Source organism: Chelonia mydas, chromosome 14, assembly GCF_015237465.2.
Source record: "Chelonia mydas isolate rCheMyd1 chromosome 14, rCheMyd1.pri.v2, whole genome shotgun sequence".
NCBI classification, from domain to species: domain Eukaryota; kingdom Metazoa; phylum Chordata; order Testudines; family Cheloniidae; genus Chelonia; species Chelonia mydas.
This window is the reverse complement of record NC_051254.2, coordinates 17,501,768-17,515,324: the sequence shown is the minus strand read 5'-3', so window position 1 is coordinate 17,515,324 and position 13,557 is coordinate 17,501,768. Positions and strand designations below refer to the sequence as shown.

Here is a 13,557-nt window from a genome sequence, read left to right as displayed (position 1 = left end):
GACTCCCCAAATAGACTTATTTGCAAGCAGGTTCAACAGAAAGTGTCACCAATTCTGCTCCCTACAAGGCTATAGTCTGGGTTCCATCATGGATGCCTTCCTACTACCATGGAAGGAACACCTGTACTATGCCTTTCCACCTATCCCTCTTGTGCACAGAGCGCTTCTAAAGATCAAGTGGGATCGCGGCCAGCTTATTCTGTTAGCCCCAGCACGGGCCCACTAACACTGGTTCTCCACTCTGCTAGGTCTCTCAGTGGTGACTACTATCCCACTTCTGTTGCACAAAGACCTGATTTCCCAGGACCACAGTCCAGCCAAACTGAGCTCCCTTCATCTAATGGCCTGGAAGCTCCATGGCTAAATTCCAGAGAGCAAGCTTGCTCAGAGCAAATTTGTCATATTCTACTAGGCAGTAGAAAGCCCTCCACCAGGGCTACTTACCTCTCAAAGTGGAAGCAGTTCTCTGTCTGTGCATCCCAATGTAGAGTCTTGCCCATGCATTCATCCATACAAAACATACTTGAATATTTATTGCACCTGAAACAGCAAGGTTTAGCAATCTCCTCTGTCAAGGTTCACCTGGCAGCAATATCAGCTTTCCCCCCTTGGGTAGATAACTGGTCTGTTTTTTCAAATGAAATGTTTGTCAGATTCCACAAAGGCCTAGAAATGTTATTTCCTCAAGTAAGAGAGCCTGTTCCTTCTCGAGACCTGAATTTGGTCTTATCAAAGCTTATGGGACCCTCGTTTGAACCTTTAGCAACATGCTCCCTATTATTCCTCTCCTGGAAGGTGGTTTTCTTAGTGGCCATCAGTTCGACCAGAAGGGTCTCAGAACTCCATGCCCTCATATCGGAGGGCTCTGTATACAGTCTTATTTAAAGATATGGTATATTTACAGCCTCACCCCAGTTTCCTCCCGAAAGTGGTTTCGCAATTTCAGAGCAATCAAGCAATATTCCTTCCTGTTTTCTACCGGAAGCCTCATGCAAATAGGAATGAGTAACATCTTCACTTATTGGATGTTAGATGGGCTCTAGCTTTCTTTGTAGAAAGAACTAAACTCTTCTGTCCACCCAACAGTTTGTAGCTGTAATGGACAGGGTGAAAGGTCTCCAGTCTCTTCACGGACATCTTCGTCTTGGATTACTTCATATATTTGCACTTGTCACGATCAGGCAGGTGTTTTGCCGCCAGCTAACCTGACTGCTCATTCCATAAGGTCGCAAGCATTCTCAGCAGCATTCTTAGCGCAGATCCCTATTCAGGACATTTGTAAAGCAGCAACTTGGTCATTGGTGCACACATTCTCCTCCCGTTATGTCATCACTCAACATTCCAGAGATGATGCCAAATTTGGTCGAGCTGTACTGCATTCCATGTGTCCATGAACTCCAATCCCTCCACCTATTCTTCTGCTTGGGAGTACAATCACTCAAAGAAAAAAACAGTTACTAATCTTTAATAACTGTTGTTCTTTGAGATGTGTTACACATGTCCATTCCATGACCTGCCCTCCTACCCCTCTACATTGGAGTTTTCCAGAAAGATGGAAATGAGGGGGTGCAGGGGTCAGCTGGGCACTTTATACCAGTGCTAACAGCATGCGGCAGCAGAGGGTACTCAAGCCGCCCCAACAGGTACCACTGAGGGAAATAGTTCTGGCAACTATGCTCGGGGCATGCGCGCACCTAGAGTGGAATGGACATGTGCAACTCATCTTGAAGAGCAACAGTTACAGGAGGTTAGTAACTGTTTTTTCTAACTGGCAATGGATCTAATCAAAGCTTTAATAGTAGTAGGTTTGATATTGGATGACACCACAAAAACCTGTTGTTGAATCTTTGATTATACCCAGTGCTAACTTTTTCTGCTGTCTCTGAAAGAGAAGGGAGGTCAAATTCAGAATGGAAGAGCCATATTTCATCACAAAGTACAAGCTTATCTTGATTATGGAGGGATGCAGTCTTTGGTTTTGTTTTTGCAAAACAAGTGGTGTTGCAGATTTTATCATTTTATCCTTAGCCTCCAAGGGTCAGGTTGGGATGGGGTTTTGGATTAATGGACTTCTCATGAATGCAGTTCAAGTGAGAGGATAGCTTTCCTCTCTCCTTCATCTGAGAGCTACAGCACCAGAGGTTGTCAGGGCCACACATAGCTACAACACAGAACTACAGCATCAGAGGATCTTAGGGCCAGACCCCTTCCCAGATCCCCTGATGCAGGCACAGTCAAACACCCTAACATGGGCTCGCTCCACCTCACAGCCTAGTGTTTCGATTGGTGTCGGAAGTAGAATGCTCTTGTTTGTCCCCTGTTGAGGCTATACTTACCCAGAGTAGAAAAGTTTTGACTAAGACCTGCTATCTGGCTAAATGGAAATGTTTCTCCATCTGAGTATAGCACAGTCAGTCTCACCCAGTCTCTCAAAGAATCCCGATCATTTTAGATTACCTCCTGTCTCTAAAGAAAGCTGGTCTCTCGATCAACTTGTTACGAGTCCACCTTGCAACCATTAGTGCCTTCCTCCCACCAATAGACAGGTGCTCTGTCTCTACCCGCCCAACTACAACATGATTCATGAAGGGTCTCATCAAGGCCTTCCCACCAGTCATTAAACTAATACCAACCATGGGATATTAACCTTGTGCTGTCAAAAAGTACTAGACGTCTGTTAGAACCCTTAGTGACAAGTTCCATGTCCCACCTATCCACGAAGGTGGTATTTCTAATGGCCATCACATTGGCCAGGAGTTTCAGTGAATTGGGAGCCCTAGGTGGGTAAGGTATTTCAAAAGGACAAGATATCCCTTGGCCTTCACCCCAAATTTTTCCCCAAGGTCGTCTCCAAATGTCACCATAACCAGTGTATTTACTTACCTATCTTTTTTGCAAAATCCCATGCTTATCCCAAAGAGAAGAGATTTCACTCTTTGACATCAGGTGTGCACTGGCCTTTTACCTACAAAGAACCAAACCAATCAGACAGTCTCCAAGACTCTTCATTGCAATAGCAGGGAGATCCCATGGTCAAGCTATATCCTCTCAAAGGATTTCTAAGTGGATCTCTGTCTGTATTATCGAGTGTTGACCTTAGCTTACCTCCAGCCTCCTGGCAGTATAACAGCCCACTCCATGAGAGCACAGGCCACCACAATAGCATCTCTGCACGAAGTCCCAATGCAGGACATTTGCAAAGCAGCCACGTGGAGCTCTGTACGCACCTTTGCTAGACATTATGCATTAGTCCAGACCTCTGCTCCGGGTGCAGCAGTGGGGTCTGGCTCTTTGCTGTCAACTTCCTCACACCTACCTCCAGTCTTAGCACAGTGGAGTACACATTGGGATCAGCACCCTAAGAAGAAATGGAGGTTACTTACTGTAACTGGAATTTCTTCGAGATGTGTGGTCCCCATCTGAATTCCACTACCCACTGTCCATCCCCTCTGCTTCAGATCTGGTTAGATTCATGGTAAGAGGAGGAACTAAGAAGGCATTGACCAATACAGCCTCTTATACTCTTGCTTGGGAGTTTGAGGAGATCTACTATGTTGGGAGGGAGGGAGCCAAAGTACACTGCTTGTTAAAATCTCCGGACTTGGGCGCATGGTGTTCATGCATACCCAGGTGTGACTTCCACTTACAGTAAGTAATCTCCATTTTTTAAGCCAAGCTTATGATATTTTGGGGCTTGCCTCATGATTTTTGAATGCTTGGGGTTGGCAAGACTGGCATTTGTAGAAGTCAGACTCCTTCTGTGTCCCACCAAAGGTCCCAAGCAGGGGGGATGAGGCCTCCTGTTCAGTCATAGCCAAATAGCTATGTGCTTTCACTAGGGCAGCATATGCTACAGAAAGGTGTCCCTGCCCTATGATTAAAAGCTCACAGTCATAAAGGAATCTCCATTTCTTGAAGAGAAAGAGAAGCTGCCAGTCTCCAGTCAATGTTTACCCAGTATTATAACATTGATGTCAGCACTTCACTATACGTAGCTTTTGGACTTAAGGTCTATGATAGGTTGGCCAGACCCTGTACCTGGACTGGCAGTGAAAGGGTGAACTCCTCTGCCTGGAAAGGGCCACAGCTGCCTGCAATCGTTCTAAATGGTGATGTGTGTGCACAACCAGCACAGTGCATTGAAAGTTGTAGAACAATAGTAACATTTCCACTGACCAAGAGTGCAAATTCTGAATTTTACAATCTGACATTCAGCTTGCCCATGCTGACATGAATGTGCAATCTAATATATATATTATATTCATGTGAGTAATTCTCAAGCACTTGAATGTTCATAAAAGTAAACAGGAAATAGTTCCGTGCATATTGAATTAGAAGTTTACTTTGTATCCAGATGGTTATTCACAGCTCTAGTAAATGCAAGAAATTACGCTTTATGAAGGATTTCAGACATTAATTAACATTTTTAGATAGTAATTTAATTTGTTACCAGACTTCTTGCAGTTTGGAATAGAGGAAAGAATTTTTGCAAGGTGTCCCCATTTGCAATTCACAACTTCTACCACTAGGTGGTGTAAAGAAATCGCTCTACCACTCATAAAAATCCAGGTTAGCTAGAAATAAGAGGTTTGGAAAGCAGAAGGCACTCCCTATCAGGGGGAGAGTGCATGTCAAGTCTTTAGAGCAGAGAATCATGAGCCAAGATCTCTGTTTTCTATTCCTGGGTCTGCTACTGACTGTTAGGGGACTTCCAGTTAAGTCCCGTTGGTCCCCTTCACCATGCATCAGTTTCTCCATCTGTCAAATGAGTCTTACCTGTCTTATAGCAGTAGGCCAGGCTTAACTAATCTTGGTAAATCACTTTGAATTCATCCTAGGATAAACTGAGCTGTAGAAATAATGCATGTGTAATTACTAATATTTATCACAGTCAAACATGACATTTTTTGAGATATTTAAGGGTCATATGAAGTGAAGCCATGCCAACAAGCACACATAAATACAGTAAAAAGTTCCTCACTCTCCAAAACTACTTCAGGTTGAATTTTTGTCCCATCTTGGTAGATGAGGCCTGACTGTAACAGTTGAAATGTAGATATTGGATTTTGAATACAAACCTTTTGAAGGGGTGTCAAGTGTTCTGTAAAGGGCCAAACTTACTACAAAGTAAGTATAATGATTACATAGGGATACAGGTATTGATATATATTAATGCTAATTAAAAGAGCAACTTTTGGTCCCCTGGCATGTCAAGCGTCCACTAATTTTGGCTGCCTGACTTGACACACCTAAGACCTTATCTTTCCAGAGTACTTAGCATTTAGGTTTCTTTTTCCAAGGCTGCTGCAGAGCTTCAGTAAAAGACCCTGAAGACTAATCATACTAAGTAGATCCTCTACTTGCAATTTCAGCTTTAGCTAATGAAAGACAATCCCTGTCCTGAAGAGGTTACACTCTAAATAGGCAAGTCTGAGGGTGGGAGGGTAAAATAAGGCACAGAGAAGGGGAGTGACTTGCCCGAGGTCACACAGGTCAATGGCAGAGCCAGAAATTGAACCTGGAGTCCCAGCCCAGTACTCTACCCACTGGACTGCACTGCTTCCTGAAATACGACAGACAGGTAGAATTCTTGTTTGAATCATGAACGCTACACATGAAAATAGCAAGCACCCACAGCCTGATCGCTAACTCAAACCATAGTTAATTGTTTCAAGTGGATTAAAGCTAAGAAATCTCTTTTACGCTGAGAATAGCACTGGTGCAAGAGAGACTAGAATCTGGAGAACAAGTTGTTTTAAAGCAACAGGTGAACTACAAGGGGTACCAGGGTGATACACTGAGTGTCCCAGTTCAACCTGCAGTGGAGGCATTCCTTTTCCAGCCTGGCTTCCTCTGCACCTTATGGCCACGCTCTAGCCTAAATGCAAGACAAAGGCCTCATCAGCATGCAGGGCCCTTTCACGGGATGTGTTCAGAATGGAGTTATGGCGCTCTTGTGTGTGTGCTGCACCATCAAATGCAAGGAGTCTGAGACTAGAGGATTTGAGTCTGCTATGAGCAGGTTCCAGATGGAAAGTTGTCCTCTTTCATTCTCTCCCATGGAGGGCTCACTTCTCTCTTTTGTCTGTTGTTTCAATGACTCCCAAACAAGGCCCCTAGACTGAAAGTGCCTTTGTATGGGAAGCCTCACGGGGAAACCTGTCTCTGCTCCTGTGGGTCTGATGGGGAGAGTGAAGGTGCGTGGTACTTATGCCAAATGGAATGGAGCCAGGTGCTGACAGGTGCTTAGAATTCAATTGGAATTCTGATCCAGCTTCTCCTAGGCTGCCCTCTCATTTCATGCTGCAAATAAATCTGATTCAATAATCATCCCATCCACCTCCCAGTGACTTCCTCCCCTCCCAGCAGCCTCTTGCTCTGGCCTCGAACTGTCCTGGGGTGAACAGGAATTGTATATTCTGACAACATCAGGCATGGCCAGCAGAGGGTACTGTTGCTTTGTTTTAAGCAAGCGGCAGCATCACTGTGCAAAAGGTGGTATAATGCAGACAGGTATCCAATGCCAGAATGGCCAAGGCTGCAGTTTTGTTTGTTTGCTTTGGCTTTTTAAATCCTTCAGTGACTTGATTTATTACTGTATTTACTGTGCCATTGGGAAAAAATAATAGAACAGATTCCATATTTAAGTGAGATGGATATATACTGTACTGGTACCTTCCGGATCTTGGTGTCTACAGTCAGTGGGGCTGATGAGAGAAGGGAAAAGGGGGAACTGTGTTACCAGGCTCCTGAGCTTGGGTGAGGGGGTGTAAAACGTCTAACGTCTGTGTAAATGAAATGGGATGGGGTGGCACCCCAGCGAACTTGATATAATGAGCCCCAAATTTCTTTCATTGGACCTGACCATCAGTATAACAGGGACAGTATAGGAGCAGGTTTTGGCTTGAGCAGGTGTCTCTAAACACAGGGTAGAAGAGTCACAGGGGGAATCGGGAACCTTCTTTTGTTTTTGTTTTAGAGCACAGTGGCTTTTTATTTGTTAACATCAAGTACTGGAAGTCTGAGGAGACCAGCAATGTCTGAAGATAGGGAGCCCCTCATTTCCAGGCTTAATCCAGAGTATTGATTGAGCCCCTGAAAGTTGGATGCCGTCTGGGTGGGAGGTAAGGGCTTTTTGAGCATAAGTAGATTTTAGACACAACTTGAAGCTGATATTTATCATTAAGGGAACACCTAGCCCTGTAGAGGAGAGGACTGTAGCATATGTCCATTCTCTCTCTTCTCCCTCATTTTGCTATGCAATGCAGCTTTATTTTGTATAGGTTTTTATCCTATTCTGCAGTGCTGTGTCAGGCTTCCCCTGTCTGCCTATAACTTTGGGGATGAGGATGAACAATGCAGTGTTTCCCATTTGTCAGTTCTGGGGAATGCTGCATCAGAGGCAAGCTCAGATCTAAGCCCTGATTCTCTCTGCACATGGACCAATTATCATCCTCCTTTGCCCACAGATGGGGTTCAGAGCTAAGGCCCTTAACCAAATGCTTTTGAGCAAAAAGTTTCCATTTGGTATTTTCACATGAAATGGGCAATGGTTCAGAGAGTTCTGATCTCTGCCGAACTCATTCATAGATCCCGAGTTGTGTCAGGCGAGAGAGTGGATGGATGACTGAACAGGCAAACAGTTACACAAGCAGCGCACCAGGCTGCACAAGAGGCTATTAGAGAGCAGCAAAGTGGTGGTGACAACTGAACATACAAAGGCCCAGGCCAGCAGGGTCATCGTGCTACATCATCAAGTTGCATGTGGAGAGAGGGGAACAAGAGCAAAGCTGTTTCCAGAATACTACTCTCCATGCCCAGCATTTGCTCATGTAAGCAGAGTCTGAATGAACTGTCCCCTCACAGCTAGTTGGGGAGGGGGACAGACTTCAGGAGCAAACTCTATTTACATGAATACACCTACTCTGCCTAGGGCAGACAGGAGCTGTGTAGTTCCAAGTGATCAACTTTGGCTGGTGTTGGGTTACGAATCACTTTAGTACTGAATGCAGGGGTGGTGAAATGTTGTCATCAATGTTGTCTTTATTGTCTGAGTAAAGGGGAGCAGAACTGTGCTTAACCTGTCCCAAATGAGGGGGTAACCCTCAGCTGAAAGGACCTTGTTAAGCTAGGGGCTCGAATGTCAGACCCTTGTGAAAGCAGACGGGTGGGAATAGGTGTCCCAGCTAGGAGGTGTGGACTCTTCCTAAGGCTCCCCGGTCTGGTTTAACTTGTTCCTCCCCACTGTTCAAAGATAGAGCTAACTAGGCTTCATTAGCAGGCTTTTGTTGTTTTAAGTGCTGAAATTACTTGTGGTGGGACAGTGTTTCTGCCCAGCCTGCTAAGAGCTAAAAATCCCTAAGAGCTGACAATCACCAAGGGATTGACCTACAAAGGTCACAGCAGAGAGGCAGGTGGCAGCAGAAGGTGACTGACGGGAGCAGCTGGTGATTGAGTATTGATTGAGCCCCTGAAGTCGGCCGGCGGGAGCAGCTGGCGGGAGGCAACGAGCAGTAGACCGGCAGGAGGTGGTGAGGAACAGCGGCTGGCACGACGTCCAGGCAGCGAGGAACAGTGGCTGGCAGGGCGTCCAGCCAGAGCAAGTGCTCAGATGGTGGAGCAGCCAGGAGCCTTCTTTCCTGGGTGGGAGGTGAACTCACACAGATGCACTTCTGAACCCTGAGTCCTCACTGACCAAGGACAATTACTGTGAGTAGGGTATGGTGAGGGAGCAGAGGGGGGCACAGTAAAGGAATTTTTGGTTATAGAACTCCAGAACATGAGGCAGAAGACTCTGCCCCACGCACGCTGGGGTGGGTGTCCTGCTCACAGTTTTATGTTTATGAATCCTGCTTGAGGCATTTTCCCTAATTAATGTCAGATGACTTCTCTCCTTTCATTAAAAATTTCTTTTCTACACTCAGACTCTGTGCTTGCAAGTGGGGAAGTATTGCCTCTCAGAGGCACTCAGGGGTGATGTGGGCTCGAGCCGGTTCTGTGCTGTATTGTTGAAAAGGAATCCCTAGTTTCTGAACCTGGTCCAGGTTGCTGCCCGCTCCACCTGGCAGAAGGGTTACACTCACATCCTCCAATCCCTGCTACTGTGGGGGGGGGGGGGGGAGATGGGGAGAAGGGTCCCAGATCTAAGCTCAGGTTCTCACCTGGTTGCGTAAAATTCTGCTGACATTCAGCCACTGTCTGCTTGGGAAATCAGCATTCTAGGGGTTGATCCAAAACCCTCTGAAGGCAAAGTTAGTGTACATTACTGGTAGCCCCCTTCCCACATTAGGATTTCTCTGGAGACCACACACTCTTCACGTTCAGCACTTGACTTGCTTTAAGCTAGCATTTATCTTTCAAGCCTGCCCCTGAGCAGAAATCTTATCATACAAAGACAATTTAGAAACAAAACCAAAATCCTCCCTAACAGCCAAAGTTCAAGAGAGATTCTGACAGTGACTTCAACTCAGCAGCAAGGGAAACAAAAGGGAAAACCTAGACAGGAGATCAGAGTGTTTTAGCCTGTTGCGCACTGTAAAGGAGAGTGCCTGTGAGTGCCTCAGTCCTGCTAGAGGAAGGGTCAGCATTATATGAAGATCTCCCTGCCCTCCGTCTAGCTGCCCGGCCAGTCAATGCACCCCCTCTTCCTAATCCTTGGACATGTTACTCTCTGGCCCACCCAGCTCAGAGCTGTGGGCCATTGCGCGCTCTCTCTCTCTCTCTCTCTTGTACCAGCCTCTGTGCTCTGATTTGCTTTGGCCTTGGGAAGTTTTACATTCAGCTGCACTTTGGGAAATGACAGGTGATCCCATCCATCTCAGAGAGGTGACCTGTGTCTCCCAGCTTGACTGCATTGGGTACAGTGGACCTGGGGTGTGTAGCTGTTTGTCACCTTACTGTTTGTCACCTTACTGTTGCAGTGTGTGCATGGCCGGATTTCCAATTAGGCACAGTCGGCATGTGCCTGGGGGTGCTGGCGTCTCCATTCCCGAGGTGTCTGTAACTCTGAAATGTTCCCTAACTCTGAAGAAGAGGTTATGGACTTCAGCCACAAGGGGGAGGGTGGGGCTGCAGCCGCAAGTTGGTGGGGGGCAAGGTCACGGCTCTGGGTGGGGGGGAGAAGAATCAGGGATTCTGACTGTCAGGGCACCAGGGCTTTGGGCAGCGGGGAGTAGCTTCAGCTCCGCTCTCAGTTTCAGCCTCGTGGGGGGCTTGGGGCTCCCCATGGATCTGCTCCCTGCTTCAGCGGAGCGGGGGGAGGGGGGACACCAGGGCTCAGGGCTTTAGCTAGGGGGGGAACACTGGAGTGGAAACCGGCAAGTCCCTCATAGCTAAAGCCCCGAGCCGCAGCCCCCTCTGCGGGACTGAAGGCATAAACAGAGCTGTGGGGCTGAAAACGGCAGTGAAACCGTGGGGCTCTAAAGCACTGTGCCCCAGTGCTCTCACGGGTCAGAAGCCCGGCGCCCTGAGTTCCCCCGCACCCTGCAGCTCCAGCCCCAACCCCTAGTGGCTGAAGCTGTGCGCCTCAGGGCTAAAGGCCAGAAGCAGAACAGTATTTGTCTTTTCGGGGGGGGGAGGGTGTCTGCGCTGCTGTCTGATTGGTTACTTCCGGTTCCACAGGGTGTCCGGTTGACCGGTAAGTCCGTAACGCTGGTGTTTGTATCTTTGAGGTTCTACTGTATTTAAATTATCGTTTACATTTCTTTTCGTTCCATTTTTTACGGAAAACCTGAAGGTCAACTGTAGGCAGGGGGGTGCTGCAGATGCTGTGCCTAGGGGCTCGTAAGGTGTAAGTCAGGCCCTGAGTGTGTGGTCCTTTATTCACAAATAGAGGTATTCATTTTGAAAGGCTCTGGTGTAGCATATAGTCCTATTTGGGCACAACAGTGATGGGTGTGTTGTGCCTAGACTGATGACTCACCTGGCCATCTGTGAATCGGTGTATTGTGACAGGAGGAGGGAGTCTTTACACAGTTGTCAAGTGAAAGCAATATATATATGGCCATAGAGTTCAGCACCTGGCAACTCCCGTTGTCACACCGGTGGCCAGATTTTCCCAAGAGCTCAGCTCCCATCATGCTGATCCCCTCTAAAAAGTCTGGCCACTTATCTAGGTGCCTATAGAGGAGCTGAAATTTTTTAGAAAAAATCTAGCCCCACTTACAGACAAAAAGCACCTTTGAAAATTCTGGCAATAGCATGTATAAGAGGGGAGGGTAAATCAACGGAGCATGCAGTAAATCACAGCAAAACCTGCCACTTGCCTCTCCTCTCCCACTCCTTTTATTACCTTCATTTTAATGTGTTTATGGTTTTATTTCAGCAGATCAAATGCTTTTTAATGGCTTCATTCTTGTTATACTTTGATATGAGGAGTGCTGTTTTGTTTGTAGCTGCTCACTGCCTGGTAAAATGTTAGTGGCTAAATTACCAGGAAAAGCCATAAAAGGGGAGGGGAGGGTGGGTGTCATAAAGTACTGGGAAGCCACCAGATAAGGACAATGTGTGGAAGAGAAAATGCAAACACAGTGATCAGAGGTCCGGCTGGGTACGGATCACAGCTGGTACTACTTTTCAGAGAGCAGAAGAAAAACACACCTTGAGTTTGCAATGTAATTTTTTTTTAATTGGATACAACTTTAAAAAAGAACAAAATAAAAACCAGACTGTTCACAGACTGCCCTGCCTTGTGCTCTGTGATGCTACCCAAAGTGCAAAATCAAAACTACCTTGGACACTGGTTATTTCATTGTAAACGACGCTTGTACAAAAATGTGTACAAATGCACAGGGTTAGGGGCTGGTGAGCAAGAACCCAACACAGGACTGGGACCAGTGAGAAACAATACGGATTCACAGATGCACGTGTGCGCTTTCCACTCCATGTGACAGAAGAGCCTCCCTCGTTTGCTCCCCCTTGTACCACAGAGCTTCAGGGACATAAGGTATTTACTAACTCTCATGATGGACGCTCAAAGGCTTCACAAATGCAACATGCTTCCTAACTGAGCCCTCTCTCTAAATATACACTCTCTCCTCTCTGCCTCTGTCCCTTGCTACACCCCTTCCCCCCCGCCCCAAACCCCTGTGTAGCACCATGAAGACAGACTTCAGTGACTCAGGCACGCCCAGTTCCTGCCTTTCGGAGACTGCTGCTGAAGGCTCCCTATGGGTCAGTCACTCCCCCTCCCCAGCCCCCGGCCAGCTGAGTCAAAGTGACTCGGGCCCCTACCTCATTTGATCTACAAGTTTAACAGTCTTAGCAGGCTGGGTAAGGAACAGGAGGGGGAGGGGTGCCACTTTAGTGGCTGCAGCCTCATCTCTACCCAGCCCACCTGAGTTTCAAGTCCATCCTGCTGCTGCTCCTCCTCTTGGCCTGGCCCAGCTCAGCAAACAGTGCAGCTGTTGGTCTTGTTCATGGGTGGTCTGAGTGCGTTCTCCTTTGGGAAGGTCTCCCTCCTTCTGCGCAGCGCCGGGCTGAGCCGGCTGGGCAGGTTGACTTGCTGCAGCAGCTCCCTGAAGACTTCCACCACATTCTCATTTTCCTTGGCCGATGCTTCCAGGAAGCGGTTGTTCCAGTCCAGCTCCACCAGAGACAGGGCATCCTCAGTCAGCACCTGCCTCTCTCTGTTGGCCTCTGCCTTGTTGCCCACCACCACGATGGGAGGGAACTTGTCTTCCTTCACCTCCAGGATCTCCTCCCGCAGGCTCTTGACGCTCTCGAAGGACTCTGTGTCATCCACCGCGTAGACCAGGGCAAAGGCGTCACTGTTCTGGATGGACAGCTTGCGCATGGCCGGGAAGGAGTAGCTGCCACTGGTGTCCAGGATCTCTACCTTGATGGTGGCCCCGCTCACCTCATACTCCTTGCTGTGCAGCTCTTCCACTGTCCGCCGGTGCTTGGGCTCAAAAGTGTCCAGCAGGAAGCGGCGGATCAGGGCCGTCTTGCCCACGCCTGCCGCACCCAGGAAGACCAGACGCACGTGGTTCTTCTCCTTCACTGCCAGGGACATGGCTGCACACTGGAGCTCTGGGGACTTTGTGGGAGGAAAGCTACAAATCCAACTTTGGCTGAAGCTTTGGGTGCCTCTGATCTGTCTGCAACCCAGGGTTGCAGGTCTCCTTCCTCTGCAGCTCAGAGCCTGGTGTCTCCCTCGCTTTTCATGGATGAGCTCTGCACATCTCTCTCCAAGTTTGTTGCTACTCTCGAGTGGCCTGCAAACTTCTCCGGGCTGGATCTGGATCACTGCTGTCTCCCCACTCCCTCAGCTCGGCTCACCATTTATTCACACTCCCCTTCAACATGTGTCATAGCCTTGTCCAATCTCTGCAGTTGGGAGTATAATAGGGGAGGGGGAGAGAAGGATGCTCTGAGCCAATCCGCTGAGATCTGTCCTTGAAAGCCATCCCCAGCCCTGGAGAGGCTCAGCAATGCTGTGCATCACACTCAGCTCATGCTGCTGTTTGTAGCTCTGGGGAGCTAGCTGCCTTTTAGCAGCTGCCCTTGTGTCATCCTTGGAGATGGAGACTCACCGAGAGCAACAAATTAGTGCCAATG

The 13,557-nt window shown here is 47.8% G+C and overlaps 1 protein-coding gene across 1 annotated transcript; it reads right to left on the bottom strand.

Annotated features, from left to right (window-relative positions):
- Positions 1-11,599: 11,599 nt before the first annotated feature.
- Positions 11,600-13,265, bottom strand: LOC102937387 (GTP-binding protein Rhes). Its single transcript, XM_007072522.3, has one exon. The coding sequence runs from the start codon at positions 13,010-13,012 to the stop codon at positions 12,386-12,388; it is 627 nt and encodes a 208-aa protein (XP_007072584.1). The 5' UTR covers positions 13,013-13,265; the 3' UTR covers positions 11,600-12,385.
- Positions 13,266-13,557: the final 292 nt, after the last annotated feature.